We start from the raw sequence: 16,140 nt of genomic DNA, 5'->3' as shown, positions 1-16,140 counted from the left end.
CATCAATCACTGCATGACTTTGATGGTTTCCCAATGAAATGAAAAAATCTAATGATAATTCTAAAATCAGTACAATTGTTATTGCAAAGTGAATAGAAATGCAGTTGTGAATGGGAACACAATCATAGGAAAGGTAAATAAAAATAAAGTAATTCAAGTGATAATACCGGGAATGCTGTCCAGTTTTCTACGCAGCTCCTCATTTTCCTGCTGGAGAGAGAGCACCTCTTGTTCCAATTCCAAACACCTTGGGCAGCATCCCTCCTCCTCCTCTTCCTCTTCAGGCAGTGTGGATGATGGGTGTCCGTGGGACTCAGAGGGTGTGGGTGATGTCCATCCCCCACCTAGAGTATGAGATGGGGAGGTGGAGAGAGGGTCCATGTCATTGGAATGACAGTATTCCCCAGCAGTTCTCAGAGAAGGTCGACTGCCAGCAATCAAGTAGCTCTGAAGGGACTCGGTGAAGACACGCAGAAATGCAGAGGTTTGTTGCTTCTTCTGGGCATATTGCAGATCTATGTCGAGTCTTTCAGGGGTCTCTTGATCACCAGAGACACCCCTGCCCAGCTGACAATGTCCTAACCTTTCTGTATAGCAGCCTTCCTCTAGTTTGATGTGAGACATTGCTGAATGTGCTGGTTTGGGATCCAGAAACTTTCCGCTATTGTTGAGGAGGCTCAGAACCCGACTGCACTGCTGGGCAAAGGCATCCAGGATCATGCGGTTTTCTGTCAATTAATAAAAGAAAAAACTGTTAAACCAAATAAACATATTTGTTCATTATAGGCACATCCTATACCGTACAGGTAATGAAACTAAACTACATTCAAAGAAAATAACATTTTATCACACTAAACACAAGATGAAGCACTGCCAAATCTGTAATGCTGTGGTTGGAATTGAGACTGAAAGTTTCTGAATATTCAGTTGTTTTTATTTAAACAACTTTTTCAAGGAGACTTGGCAAAGAACATCGGCTTCATGTTCAAGATTTTTATAGTGATCAAGTGTTGCACATTGTGGCACGGTGGTGGAGTGGTTAGCATTGCTGTTTCACAGAACTAGGGCCCTGGGTTAAATTCTGCACCTGAGGTGCTATCTGCATAGATGTTCTCCATGTGTATGTGTGGGAATCATCTGGGTGCTCCGATTTTCTTCCATAGTCCAAAACATACTGTACTTAATTGGCTTGCCAGGATTAGCTCTGGCTCTCCCGCATCCCTGAATTGGGTAAAGTTGTGGGAAAATGGATGGATGGACAAATGGAACATCACTTTAGTAGTTGCAGTAAAATTTCCTATAGCATTCATTTTTGAAAGTGATGAACTTAGGCAGCAGAAACATGTCATCACATTGAATTCCACTGGATAAAATTACAGTTAAATTATGGATTTAAAAAAATACCCAAATAAATTGCTTTAATTTTATTTGTTGGCATGAGAACATAAGAAAGGTAAAACATAAAAGAAAGTAATCATGTTCATTTTGTACTTTTTGTAGATTTTGTCCAGACATTTTTTAAAAGAACCACAGTTTCAGCATGTCCTATTCTCAGTTATAAATGAATTCCTTTTAAGTTACTGTTATGACCCTCTGCCCTTGTTTTACCCTCTGTGTCGACTTTGCCCTTTGGATCTTACAGTATATACAGTACATGGATAAAATCTTCATTTTATCTCCTTTGTTCTAGACTGAAGAGATTTATCTACTGTATGTTAACTTGTCCAAATATGACAATCTTCTAAGACAAGTAAACACTATCGTCACTATACTCTGAAATATTTTAAAGGTACTGTATAATATACTTTGTGCAATGGTGAGTAGAACTAAACAATACTCTAAGTGACTTTTTCTAGTGTGTTGTATATCAGGGAAATTATGCTCAAGTTCTAAATTATATACATTCTGCTCTATACAGAAGAAATGTGTTTACTTTTTATTGCTTCCTCACATTGTCTAAATAAGATGTGACAACACAAGGGGTTGGGACACAGATCCTTAGGAAAACAGACAAAAATACAAAAAATGCAAAGTAACTGTTGGCAAACCATTTAAAAACCGAGAACTGAATCTAAGTTCATCTTTGAGCTATTAATAGCACAGACATGCAATGGGTACCTTACGTACCTCTTTCTGAATGTTCAACAAGCCTCAACTGCCTGAATGGTTTCCGCTTGAACTATGATCTCAGTCTCTGACGTAAAAAGTCATGCTTTGTGCCTTTACTGTGTAAAACTGAAGGGAGTTTACATCTACTCTTTAAATCTTCCTTTTGGGCTGCAGTATACAAAGCATCTGTTGAACTAGGGTTAAAAAAGTACATTACAAATTAAAGAAGAAAATGGATGGGTTTCTTCTTACTGGATTGTTTCTTATGTTTAAGGTCAGCTGTAACCATATCTTGTAAAAACACCATAATTTTTTGTTAATCATTTTTTTGTTAGCTGAATAAAGGCTTGCATTTTGTTGGATACACACCTTAGAATTCATTTTCAGTTTTAAACATAAACCCTGAAGTAATTCTAAGAAGCTTTTAAAAAATTGACTGTCCCACGAAAACTATTTTAAATAAAATGCTCGTTATGTATCATTACTATTATACTATATTTCAATTTGAGTAGAAGATCTATGGTTAAGATTTATTTTGTGTGAGATTTTGTTTTCAGCAGAAACTAACTCAAAATGTCACCCAAAATCACAGAACAGAAATATTACATTTAAAGCAAATACTAATTGATATTTTATAATAATAATAATAATAATAATAATAATAATAATAATAATAAACGTTATTTTATATAGAGCCTTTAAAGGTGGCTTCTCAAAGCGCTTTACAGGATGACAACAACAATAAATAAATAAAAATACACAAGATAAAACACAATTACAATATAAAGAGGAGACCGTGGATGGTGGTACTAAGAAAAGCAGAGGGGGTGAAGAATGAACCACCACCAATGTGCAGCATCCACCTGGATGATGCGACGGCAGCCACAGTGCGCCAGAACGCTCACCACACATCAGCTATCAGTGGGGAGCAGAGTAATGTAGCCAATTCATAGTGGGGGATTATAAGGAGGCCATGATTGGTAACGGCCAATGGGAAATTTGGCCAGGACGCCGGGGTTACACCCCTACTCTTTTCAAAAAACGCCCTGGGATTTTTAATGACCACAGAGAGTCAAAACCTCAGTTTTACATCTCATCAGAGGGATGGCGCCTGTTTACAGTATAGTGTCCCCGTCACTATACTGGGGCATCAGGACCCACATAGACCACAGGGCGAGCACCCCCTGCTGGCCCCAATATCACCTCTTCCAGCAGCAACCTTAGTTTTTCCCAGGAGGTCTCCCATCCAGGTACTGACCAGGCTCACACCTGCTTAGCTCCAGTGGGCTGCCAGTTTTGAGTTGCAGGGTGATATGGCTGCTGGCCACTAGAGCTGGTCAGGATTCTGTCTGCTGAATTTTGGACATACTGCAGTTTGTTCAGAGTAGATTTAGATACTCCAGCGAGTAGAGCATTACAGTAGTCAATTCGAGAGAATACAAATGTGTTGATCAGCTTTTCAGCCACAGTTAGTGATAGCATAGGGCATTGTCTAGCGATATTTCTGAGGTGAGAAAAATATGTTTTGACAGTATGCTGCACATGTCAGCGCGTCTGTAACCCGAACATCGAACTGGTAGCCATAGGACTGCGTCCATACTATCTGCCGCGGGAGTTTACATGCGCCATCTTTGTTATTGTTTACATTCCACCTACGGCAAACGCAGAGGTAGCGTGTGACGTCATAAACACAGTCACAGCCAGGCTACAAACAAAGCACCCTAGCGCTTTTATAGCTATTTCAGGGGACTTTAACCACGTATCTATTTCCACCACTTTGCCTACTTTCCACCAGTTTGTTAAGTGCCCGACCAAAGAAAACAAAACACTGGACTTATTATATGCCAATGCTAAGGATGCATATAGTTCCACAGCCCTTCCCCACCTTGGCAGGTCAGATCACAACCTTGCCTTGCTTACACCACTATACACGCCTATTGTCCAGCGCCAACCTGCGACCATGAGGACTGTGAGGAGATGGTCTCAGGAGGCTATGGAGGATCTACGTGGTGCTTTGGAGGCCACCGACTGGGATGTGCTGTGCGAACCACATAGGGACGACATAGACAGCATGGTGGACTGTGTCACTGACTACATTAACTTCTGCGTAGACAACACCATCCCCACCAAAGATGGGGACTGCTTTTCCAATAATAAACCCTGGATCACCAGCGACCTGAAGGCTCTTCTGAATGTCAAGAAGAGAGCCTTTAGGAGGGGGAATAAGGAAGAGGTCAAGCGTGTACAGAGGGAGCTAAAGCTGAAGTTAAGAGAGAGCAAGGATGCCTACAGGAGCAAGGTAGAGGACAAGCTGCAAAGGAATAGGATGAGGGATGTATGGAGCTGCATGAGAGAGATCACTGGCTTCAAACAGGCTGGGGGTGCAACAGAGGGGGGAACCTGGAGATGGCCAACAAGTTGAACCAGTTCTTTAACAGGTTTGATTCTGGGTCCTCTGTGGCTCAACACCCATCCCCCCACAGCCACACGCTCCCTAACCCTTCACAGCTGGGACTGCCCAACACCTCCTCCATCCCCCCACAACCATGGCCGCCTACAGCTACAACCCCCGACAGCTACCATCCACCCATCCCCCACAGCTGCCACTCTCCAACACCGCCATTAACACCTGCAGCACTGAAAGCGCTATGAGCACCATCCCCCAGGCCAGGCTGACCATCACGGCTGACCAGGTGAAGAAGGAGCTAAAGAGGCTGCACCAGGGTAAGGCCACAGGACCAGATAACACCTGTCCCAGAGTTCTGAGGGCTTGTGCTGATCAGCTGAGCGGAGTGCTCCAGCGACTGTTCAACCTGAGCCTGCGCTTGGAGAGAGTCCCGGTGCTCTGGAAGACATCATGCCTGGTCCCAGTACAAAGAAAGGGCGCCCCTTTGTCCTCAACGACTACAGACCAGTTGCACTGACTTCTCACGTCATGAAGACACTGGAGAGGCTGGTCTTATCCCACCTGAGACCCCTGGTCAGCTCATCACTGGACACCCTACAGTTCGCCTACCAGCCCAGTGTTGGTGTGGAGGATGCGATTATCTGCATGCCGCAAAGGGCCTACTCACACCTGGACAGGGCTGGCAACACTGTAAGGATCAGGTTTTTTGACTTCTCCAGTGCCTTCAATACCATCCAGCCCTTACTTCTAAGGAGGAAGCTGGAGGAGATGCAAGTCGATGCCTCCGTGACCTCATGGATCACTGACTACCTGACAGACAGACCACAGTCTGTGAGACTTCAGAACTGTGTGTCTGGACAGGTAGTGAGTAACACAGGGGCACCTCAAAGGACAGTTCTTTCTCCATTCCTCTTCACACTCTATACTTCGGACTTTAAGTACAACACAAAGTCAAGCCACCTGCAGAAGTTCTCAGATGACTCTGCGATTGTGGGATGTATCAAGGGTGAGCAGGAGGAGGAGTACAGAGGACTGGTCAGCAGCTTTGTGGAGTGGTTTGGGGTGAACCACTTGGAACTGAATGTAACAAAGACCAAGGAACTGGTGGTAGATCTCAGGAGGAAAAAGGTCAAACCTACTCCTGTCTACATCCATGGGAGTGGCGTGGAGATAGTGGACTCGTACAAGTACTTGGGAGTGCACATCGACGATAGACTGGAATGGTCTAAGAACATCGAGGCCATCTATAAGAAGGGACAGAGCCGACTTTACTTCTTGAGGAGGCTCAGGTCCTTCAATGTATGTTGTAAGATGCTACATATGTTCTATCAGTCGGTGGTAGCGAGCGCCATTTTCTACGCAGTGGTATGCTGGGGCCCTGGGATTAGAGCAGTGGATTCTAAAAGGCTGAACAAGCTCAGCAGGAGAGCAAGCTCTGTCATTGGGTCTGACCTGGACCCCTTGGATGTCCAAACTAGAGGCCATCATAGACAACATCTCCAATCCCCTCTTCTGCCATAAGACTGTACAACGCATCCACCTTGCGTCTGGGCAGAGGCAACATTGACAGTGACCCGTTTCTGGACTGAACACATCTACACATCTACTGCTACATCTGTTCTCTTTCTTTTCTTTTCCCGTTTACAACTGTTTTTTGTGCAATATATGCCAGGGACCATTGCAATACATTTATATTTATATCTATATCTATATTTATATTCATATGTGTGATACGATTTTTCTGCATACTGTTTGTATTGTATGTATTGTACTATTATTATTATTGTATCATTAGTTACACTGTGGCTGTGTTGTCTGTGTAAAGCTGCTGTTGTACTGCAATTTCCCTCACGGGATCAATAAAGTATCTATCTATCTATGTGGGTCGAATGTTAAGCCAGAATCTAATATAACCCCAAGGTTTTTCAATTTTGATTGAAGCTCAAGTACAGAACCATCTACAGATAGGGTTACAGAACTGGCTTTATGAAGTTGGTGGGGGTGCCAATAAGCATGATTTCGGTTTTGTCGCAGTTAAGATGAAGGAAGTTTTGAGTCGTCCAAAATTTTGTCAGAGATGCAATTAGATAGAATAGAGACAGTCAAATCAGTGTCAGGTTTGGTATGGATGTATATTTGAGTATCGTCACCATAAAAATGAAAGCTGAGGCCATGTGATCTTAAAAGCTGACCAAATGGAAACGTAAATGCTGAAGAGCAAGGGGCCCAGTATTGAGCCCTGAGGAACACCAGACTTAACAAGACAAATTTCAGACCTGTAGCCATTGAGAGAGACAAAGTGACAGCGATCAGTGAGGTAAGATTTGAACCATTTGAGAACAGTGTCAGAAACTCCAAACACAGTCTCAAGATGAGAAAGTAAGATGTTATGGTCAACAGTGTCAAAACCAGCACTGAGATCAAGAAGGATGAGTATAGAAAGAGAACCAGAATCAGAAGCTATTAGAAGATCGTTAGTGGCTTTGACTAGGGCAGTTTCTGTGCTGTGAAGTTGACGGAAGCCAGATTGGAGGGGTTCAAAAAGGTTGTTTGTCATGAGGTGGTTATGTAACCGAAGTGTGACAGCACGTTCTAGAATTTTAGCAAGAAAGGGTAAGTTGGAGATGGGGTGAAAATTGTTAAGATTGTCGAGAGCCATCTTAGGCTTTTTTGGCACGGGGGTAATGGCAGCAGTTTTGAGGACCGTTGGTACAATGCCAGTGCTCATGGATTCATGTATAATATTGAGGACAATGGGACAGAGAAAAGAGAAACAGGACTGAAATAAAGTGGTGGGAATGGGATCTAAAATAGATGTGATGGGTTTCATGTGTGTAACTAGTTTATTGAGGGATGCTGAGTCAAGAAGAGAGAAGCTGGAGAGAAGGGAACCAGAGAAGTTGGATGAGGAGGGAGGAGGTATGGAAATGATATGCATAGTGGAGAGAATGTGATGCAGGATGTTGTCAATCTTAGAACTAAAGAAATCTAAGAATGTGTTGCATAGTTGTGATGAGGCAAGTAATGTGGTGGGGCAGTTTGGCTTGAGCAGTCTGTTGATGGTGGAGAAAAGATGTCTGGGTTTGTTTTGGTGATTTTCAATGATGTGAGAGAAGTAGGTGGATCTAGCAGACTCTATAGTAACCTTCTATTTAGATAAGTAATCTCTCCAAGTCTGATAATGTACATTTAGACCAGAAAGACGCCACCTATGCTCAAGTTTGCGAGAGGCTGCCTTCATGGATCACAGATGGTCATTGTACCAGGGGGCAGGGCGAGAGAAGGAGATGGTTCGAGTTTTTAAAGGAGCAAAGGTGTCGAGGGTAGATAAAAGAGCACTATCAAGTAACTGTATTTTGTCCTCTAAAGGGTCAGAGGAAGAGAAACAAGATAAGGAGGACAGAACAGAATTTGCTTGGGTGATCAATTGATCGCCAGTTGCGGAAATTTACAGAGCGTGGGGGGGAAGTGTTAGAAACAGGTAATTCCAGATTGAAAAGAATGGCTAAGTGGTCAGAGGCCTAGATCAAGGGGAGAGCAGTGGAAGACAAAGAGTCATTTGCAATAATTAAATCTAAGGTGTGTCCTTTGTTATGTGTAGGGGTACAAACAGAGTAAGATCAAAGCATCCCAATAGAGAAAGGAAGTCTTTAGCCAGACTGGAAGACCTTGAATCGATGTGTATATTCAAGTCCCCTAGAATAAGGATCGTTTTAAACTTAAGGCATAAAAATGAGAGGAAATCCGCAAACTCACCTAAGAAGGCTTCACTGGGTTTGGGTGGTCTATAAACTAAGGTTGCTGCTGGAAGAGGTGTTAGTGGGGCCAGCAGGGGGCGCTCACCCTGCGGTCCATGTGGGTCCTAATGCCCCAGTATAGTGATGGGGACACTATACTGTAAACAGGCGCCGTCCTTCGGATGAGACGTAAAACCGAGGTCCTGACTCTCTGTGGTCATTAAAAATCCCAGGGTGCTTCTCGAAAAGAGTAGGGGTGTAACCCCGGTGTCCTGGCCAAATTTCCAAATTGGCCCTTACCAATCATGGCCTCCTAATAATCCCTCTCTACGAATTGGCTACATTGCTCTGCTCTCCTCCCCACTGACAGCTGATGTGTGGTGAGCGTTCTGGCGCACTATGGCTGCCGTCGCATCATCCAGGTGGATGCTGCACATTGGTGGTGGTGGAGGGGAGTCCCCATTACCTGTAAAGCGCTTTGAGTGGTGTGTCCAGAAAAGCGCTATATAAGTGTAAGCAATTATTATTATTATTATTATTATAAACTGTGGCAATAATAGTAGATTGGGGGATAGAAACATTTAAAACAAGACACTCAAAAGAAGAGGGAGGAGGTATAGTAATAGAACTTAGACTGTAAAAAAGGTTGTAAATAACAATGATGCCCCCGCCTCTGCCTGAAAGACGTGGAAGGTCAAACAAACCATATCCAGGAGGGACTAGTTGGTTGAACAGGAGTCCATCGTATTGTTTGTGCCAGGTTTTGGTTAAGCACAGATTTTTTTTTCCAATTTTTTTGTGATGTCACATAAAAGAAGAATATTGTTGTTTATGGAGCGGGTATTGAGTAGCGCTGATGTGACCAGTCTCGGGGATGCAGGGGGAAGCGGAGTGCGCTCCAGGTGCGGTAGTAAGAGGAGATTTTTGAGGTCGGCGCAGGTACAGGATGGACTTACAGTTGTGTGCCGAAAGGCAGGGATAGAGACTCCGCTAGCAGACGAATGAAAGAAACGGCGTCCTGTGCTGCGATGGATGTAGCGACTCGGTAGTAAAACGGCAATAATCGAATGTGTCTTTCACCAAGAAGTAGCTTTGTTTTAATTGAAGAAGTTGCAGTGCAGTGTACCTCAGAGACATGACTGATGATTTAAGACGGTGTAACAAGACAGGAAGGAAATCTAGAGTAAGGCTGTAGCACGTGGTGAAGGTCTTCAGTTGAGCAAACTCACGATGCAGGTGGAAGTCACATTTGTGAATTTGTAACCTGGAGCGGATAACGTGAAGCGAATAAAAATAGATAAATTAGAAGTCCGTGTTGCTGAGGAGAAAAAGGAAGAAAAAACAAACAAACATAAATAAGTAGATAAAAAATGAAAAACTGGTGAGAGGAGCGGTAGCCAAACGCGCCAGCGTTCCCTCTCGACCGGAAACGGAAAATCAAGTTCAACTGACAACTGAGTTCAACACAGATAAATTGACATGCTGAACTGCTGTTATCTAATAAAATGGGGGCAGTGCAACATCTACTGCACAAGCATGGGATTACCATTAGAAAAAAATCACTACAGCACTATTTTAACTTTTTTTTTCAAAATTCACATCCTTTAATATTTTTTTGTTACAACTTCTGACCAACAAGGCTAACTGAAAGAACAGCAGAAATAAAAAAATCGTAGTTCATTAGTAAGAGTAAACTTCCCTTACATTGCACAGTAGCAGTATTATTAATTCTAAGTAGTCATGCTTGCTGCATACCATTATATCACCTCCATACATTAAAAAAAATTAATCTGTAGTGAAACTGATTTCCACTTGCCTCCTACTTGTTGTAGTTCATTGCTTATGCAGAAGATCTCCACTGGGTTGACTTTATCAATGCCTTTGAGTATTTTGATCCTTGAATCGGTTATCCTCAATGTATCAGGCTGCTCTTCTATGGACTGATTCCATAGAACAAAATTTTTGTGTCATGGCGACCAAAATTGTAAACCATGAGGCCTGACTAATGTCTCATTAGAACATAACATTCTTAAGATTCTATATATTTAACTATATGTCCTGACATTTTATTTGCCTTTTTATGTCTTTCTGCATTTATAACCCTGCATGTGTTACTGTCTCTGTTGTCGTCATCTGCCACGTTTGCCCAGATTTTATATTCTGTCTAAATCTTCATAAATTTCCTTTGTAGCTTCCCTCTTATTTTCCCTCCTATTTTTTCCCATCTGCAAACTTTTATTAAATACTGTATATTTATATAAAATCAAATTTATAACTGCTTTAAATTAAAAGTAGAATTAATGTAGATCCTGGTGGTGTTCCACGTACTGTACATCTGCTCAGTTGCTGCATACAACCCTTATTATAATAATAGTAATTGCTTACACTTATATAGCGCTTTTCTGGACACTCCACTCAAAGCACTTTACAGGTAATGGGGATCCCCTCCACCACCACCAATGTGCAGCATCCACCTGGATGATGTGACAGCAGCCATAGTGCGCCAGAACAATCACCACACATCAGCTATCAGTGGGGAGGAGAGCAGAGTAATGAAGCCAATTCATAGATGGGTATTATTAGGAGGCCACGATTGGTAAGGGCCAATGGGAAATTTGGCCAGGACACCAGGGATACACCCCTACTCTTTTCGAGAAACGCCCGGTGATTTTTAATGACCACAGAGAGTCAGGACCTCGGTTTTACATCTCATCCAAAGGACGGCGCCTGTTTACAGTATAGTGTCCCCGTCACTATACGGGGACATTAGGACCCATATGGACCGCAGGGTGAGCAGCCCATGCTGGCCCTATGAACACCTCTTCCAGCAGCAACCTTAGTTTTTCCCAGGAGGTCTCCCATCCAGGTACTGACCAGGCTCACCCCTGCTTAGCTTCAGTGGGTTGCCAATTGTGAGTTGCAGAGTGATATGGTTGCTTATCTATGCTCTGTACTGACTGACCAGCTCTCAATCCAGACACTTTACATAATATTAATCCTACTGACTTCAATCTGCAAACCTACAGTATTATAAGAAACTTTATCTTAACTTTCTCAAAGTCTAAATATACCATGTTGTATGCCATTATCTTGTTGCCATACCAATAATACTTTAAATTTGTTGTAATGATTGTTTCCATAATATCAAATATAATTTCAAATTTGTTTATGGGAGATTTTGTAGTCCTACTGTATTATGCAAGCCCCTGTGAAAAACAACATTCAAGTTAACCTATATTACCCTTCATTAATTGATCATTTATCTCAATCCCACAATGTTGGATTTCACTCTCACCATAACATTAAACAAATTGATTTTATTTGGTAAGGTAAGCAGTCAAGGGTTCATGTGGCAACCTTACAGTGTCCCATTGTGACCTTGATGTAACTGTTTTTCTTAAATTTGAGTTTATGTAAAAAATTCCCAAGGGTCCCATAATCAAATTGTTTAGTTTACGTTGCATCCATTAAGATGAATTAGTGTGGGAAATTCCTTCAGTGGTTACTACCAGCATTACCCTGGGCTCTGTTTCACACTTCAGTCTTGCTTTGCTTTCATACATGCAGTAATCTTTGCTTATCATCTCACACTTTTTCACAGGAATCGTAACTCATTTTGCAATAATGTCCCAAGTGGTTCCAAATAATCTTATATTATTTACTGTGTATTTTATTTTGTATTTTTTATTACTGAACAGTACAGCAATTAAATGTGCAGTATTTTTAAACTCTAAGAAGAGTTGAAAGGCAATTATCTCTCTCCAGTGCTTAATTTACTATACAGTATCTTGTTTTGTGTTTTTATATTCTATTTGTGTTCTTTCAATGATTTCAACGATTGAATTTAGTCTCTTTTTATATAGAGAGGGAAGTTTTGTTTCTCTATCTCATTATACTGCTAGCAGGTGCTACATTCTCTTTCTTGCTCTCTACCTCAGTGATCCACAATCGCATATATTAACCATTAAAGAACAATAAACCCAGGTAAACCTGCAATTCAGCTTTCCCGTCCCTCCTTACTCATTCACAGAGACAACAAGGAAAATGAGAGAAAATCCCTGCAATACCACGAATGGTAATTCTCTATGCCGTATGTGTTCATGCAATGTCTATGAAAGAGTCACTTAAGACTAAATTAAAATTTGGGTTACATACAGACGTCTGAACTGGAACCCTTACATAACCCATTGGGTTTTGCAACTATGAGTGCTAAAGCTAAAACCAGGACTGTCTTCCATCACTTTTACTTATTTTCTTCATTTAATTTTATTCCTACTCATTGCAAATTCACAGGATAGTTGAAACCAAGTAGTGATGGCACAGTGGTGCAGTAGTAAGTACTGTTGCCTCACAGCACTAGAGCCCTGGATTCAATTTGCCCATTTCAGTGGACACAGACACACACACGTATACCATATTTACGTAGGCCATATTTATGGAAGCCAATTAGCCTATTAGCATGTCTTTGGACTGTGGGAGTAGGAAGCTAGAGGAAAACCACCTGAATACATGAACGCCACACAGATAGCACCCCAGGAATTGAAGTCAGGGCACCAGCAATGCTAACCACTGTACCACCATGCCAACCTAAAATACAAAAATAAATAATTAAATTATAGTAGGAAATGAATACAAATGGAAAATGACAAACACTGTGGCGACCAGCAGCAGCAGTAACTTCTCTTGTCGTACAGATGCAGCCATTCAAAGTGCGCGGTACAGACACGTACCGCAGGTAATTGGCTGCGGTATCGCGTATCATGACGCAAGATGACGCGGTACGTGATTGGTTGACCGACAGGGGCACTCGTGGTCCGTTGGTCTGTCGTAGAAAGACTTACTGTAAACGTCTTTACTGTGCCCGTTGTAGATTGTAGATTGAATTTTACCACTGAAGGGAAATCTTAGTAGCTGAGCATAAAAAGAATAGGAGCATACTGTAACGCGTGTGAAGGCCATAAACGATATTAATTTTGGAACATAAACATACAGTATATAGCTGGTCTTGGTACTTTAAAGAAAAAAATACACACCAGTATTCCATTTCTCCCTAAACATTTTAAGCTCCGAAGTCTTTAACTAACGTGATACCGGAGTCGACAAGCATACTTTTAGAATTTGATTAATAGGGAATATAATATGGAATTTAATAACGGTATGATTATATTCGTGTACTGCGACAGGGCTGTGTAGGGCTGTTTCGCCTCCCTGTTCATGTGAGTTGTCTTGTAGCCTACTGGTCTAGGTGTGTGACTAACAACGCACAGGTTGTGTGTTCGAATCCAGCTGGTGCTGGACTTTTCTTTTAACAAACATTTCTTCGAAAAAATAGAATAGCGATATTATGGACAATCAATTGACTTTTATATTTCAAAATATCGCAACATGATCGATTCTAAGTCATTTTTGATAACAATGAATAGTCACCTTCTTCCCTTCTGACAGCGGTTCCTGCTTCTATTGTGTGTGTGTGTGCAACAGAGTAAATTTTTATAGAGAAATGGAGACTGGACAGTATGCGTTACAATATAAACATTTATATTGATTTAAATCGTGTTCTGATTAAAATCGCAAACGCGTGTTTAATTATGTGTTTTTTAATCATAATCAGGCTAATGCATTTCTACATTTTCTGTATGAACCAGCTTAGAGGTTCATACAGAAAGACAGCTTGTGTTTAAATTGAGTGTAAGGTAATTTATGCTTCTAAAGTCATGGTCAGCATTTATTATTGTACTGTGCTGTAAACTTTTTCTGTGCCTAGTCACATTATTTTATAGCGTTTTTATTGCGTTATTAAATCCGGTGGCGCTGTGTGTTAGTTTCCTGACTCCCATGTCACATGGTCTGTGATTGAATCCCATGGAACTATGACTTTATTTTTTAACAAACATTTCTTTGAAAAAATGAAACGTTTCCCTTGGTCAGAGATTAAATAAAACCTCACTCGCACCAAACAAATTTATATTTCTAAATATCACGACATGATCGAATTTAAGTCTTTTTAATAACAATGAATAGTCACCTATGCGTTACAAAATATACATTTATATTGATTTGAATCGCGTTTTGATTTAAATCGTAAACGCGTGTTTAAATATATGTGTTTAAAGCCGATATACTGTATAAAAGCGCTGATTCCTATGGAGTGTGTTCCGACGGGGATTCAAAAAAATTATTTTAAATAGGCTGATAAAGCTTAGACTACTGTAACTGTATTCTAGCCTGTATTACAACAGAACATTGGACAATGCAACGTAAATTGCAAAAATGCACTTGGAATCTGTCCAAGCCCTCCTACAAAAATTATTTAAACTGCGACACTGATCATTCATCTCTAAATAAACTTTATTTTATATAGCGTTTTAAGCGAAAAGGTAAATAGATTGCTCATAAACCTAATCGCTTTTTCTACATAAACACAGCGTGATTGCTCTCTGAAAATGCTTTTCCTTTATATTTACAGTATGCTCAGATTTCAACTATAGATCGTATTATTATAAACTTTCTTGGAAAAATGTATTTTATGTAAACCATGTTTGCTATTAATTCATTTAGGGCTAAAATACGTTCATTGTCTTCCAATCGAGTCGAGTTGACATTGGAAGCTTGCCACACCCGGACTGTTAAACCAACGCATTAGCACGTCAAAGCCCATTGAGGGTATTGAGCCAGTATTGGCTTTAGTATTCCCCCCCTCTCCCCTCAATTCAATTCAATTCAAAGTGTTTTATTTGCATGACAGATGGGTACAAGCAGTGTTGGGTATGTATATTGTAACGCTTACGGCCGACAGGCACTGTGTAAGAGCCGGCGTACCAGAGCAGCGCACCGAGGGAGCGTCTGCATTTATAACTTAGTTTTTAAAATTAGTCAAGCAATATGAAGCATCTCCTTTTACTTTTAAGTCCCTTAAATACATTGAGCACAGCTTTCTCACCACTTAAGATTGCTTTTGATACCATCCTTACACAAAGCAGAAGGGAAATCTTCTGCCCCTTATGCAAAACCAAACCCTCCTCCCATCCCAGTTTACCCTCTTTATCATCCTCAAAATCTACCTCGATTTTCAACTTAAAGCATTACTGCTTACTGGGTTTTTGAGGGGGAGGTGTCTTTCGCTGGAAATCTCAACTGCTTCCACTACTCAACCCCTCTCTGCCGGAGTGCTGGCTGTGACGAATTAAACCGGTTTCACAGGTATTCAAAGTAGGAAGTACAGTGTTAAGTGGTAGCTGGGCTACTCCCTCAATAGAATGGCTTTAACATGCTAATGCGTTGGTTTAACAGTACGCTGGGCAAACGTTCCGAAGTCAAATTCTTCCAGCACAGGGGTACCTTTAAAGCGGAGACGACGGCACCGAAATGTTTTGGCGCGCCTTCTCTTTAAAGCCCTGGCCAAATATGAAGACAGTACCTACAGTTATAATTCAAACGGAATTAAAAACTACACATCCCAGTTACCATGGTGGTGCTTGTGATCATTGCGTTTAACCAACGAAACAGGGTGAAAAATCAGTCACATGACTTTGGGGCAGAGTTTCGAAAGCTTAACAAAGCGAAATTTACACGATAGGCTACCTCAAACTGTCAGTTACACGACTGTGTATGTCGCTTAAGCCACTCCTATTTGGCATTTTAGTTATGGAGGAAATTAAATCCACACTGAGCAATCTTCAATATGTTCAGAATATGACAGCAAGAATCCTATCAGGGATGCATTACACCTGTTTTCAAGTCCTTGCATTGGTTATCTATCAGGTTTCGAGTCAACTTCAAAATCCTCATCCTCATTCAGTACCTACAGTATATGGCTTATTATCTGTCTACTCCCCACCTTTGTCCGTCTGACTCTGGTCTTCTAGCTGTCCTCAAGAACATCTACAT

General features: G+C 41.3%; 1 protein-coding gene across 2 annotated transcripts in view; it reads right to left on the bottom strand.

The window, feature by feature from the left end:
- bend4 (BEN domain containing 4) overlaps window positions 1–16,140 on the bottom strand; it is a 78,442-nt gene that overhangs the window by 25,037 nt on the left and 37,265 nt on the right. For both annotated transcript variants that reach the window (XM_088627733.1, XM_088627742.1), the window contains exon 2: window positions 168–728. In XM_088627733.1, the coding sequence (XP_088483859.1) occupies window positions 168–728 (561 nt within the window). The remainder of the gene's footprint in view (window positions 1–167; window positions 729–16,140) is intronic.

The sequence above is a fragment of the Lepisosteus platostomus genome, chromosome 1 (assembly GCF_059453375.1).
Source record: "Lepisosteus platostomus isolate fLepPlt1 chromosome 1, fLepPlt1.hap1, whole genome shotgun sequence".
Lineage (NCBI taxonomy): Eukaryota > Metazoa > Chordata > Actinopteri > Semionotiformes > Lepisosteidae > Lepisosteus > Lepisosteus platostomus.
The sequence above is the reverse complement of the archived record's forward strand: the minus strand, read 5'-3'. Positions and strand labels throughout refer to the sequence as shown.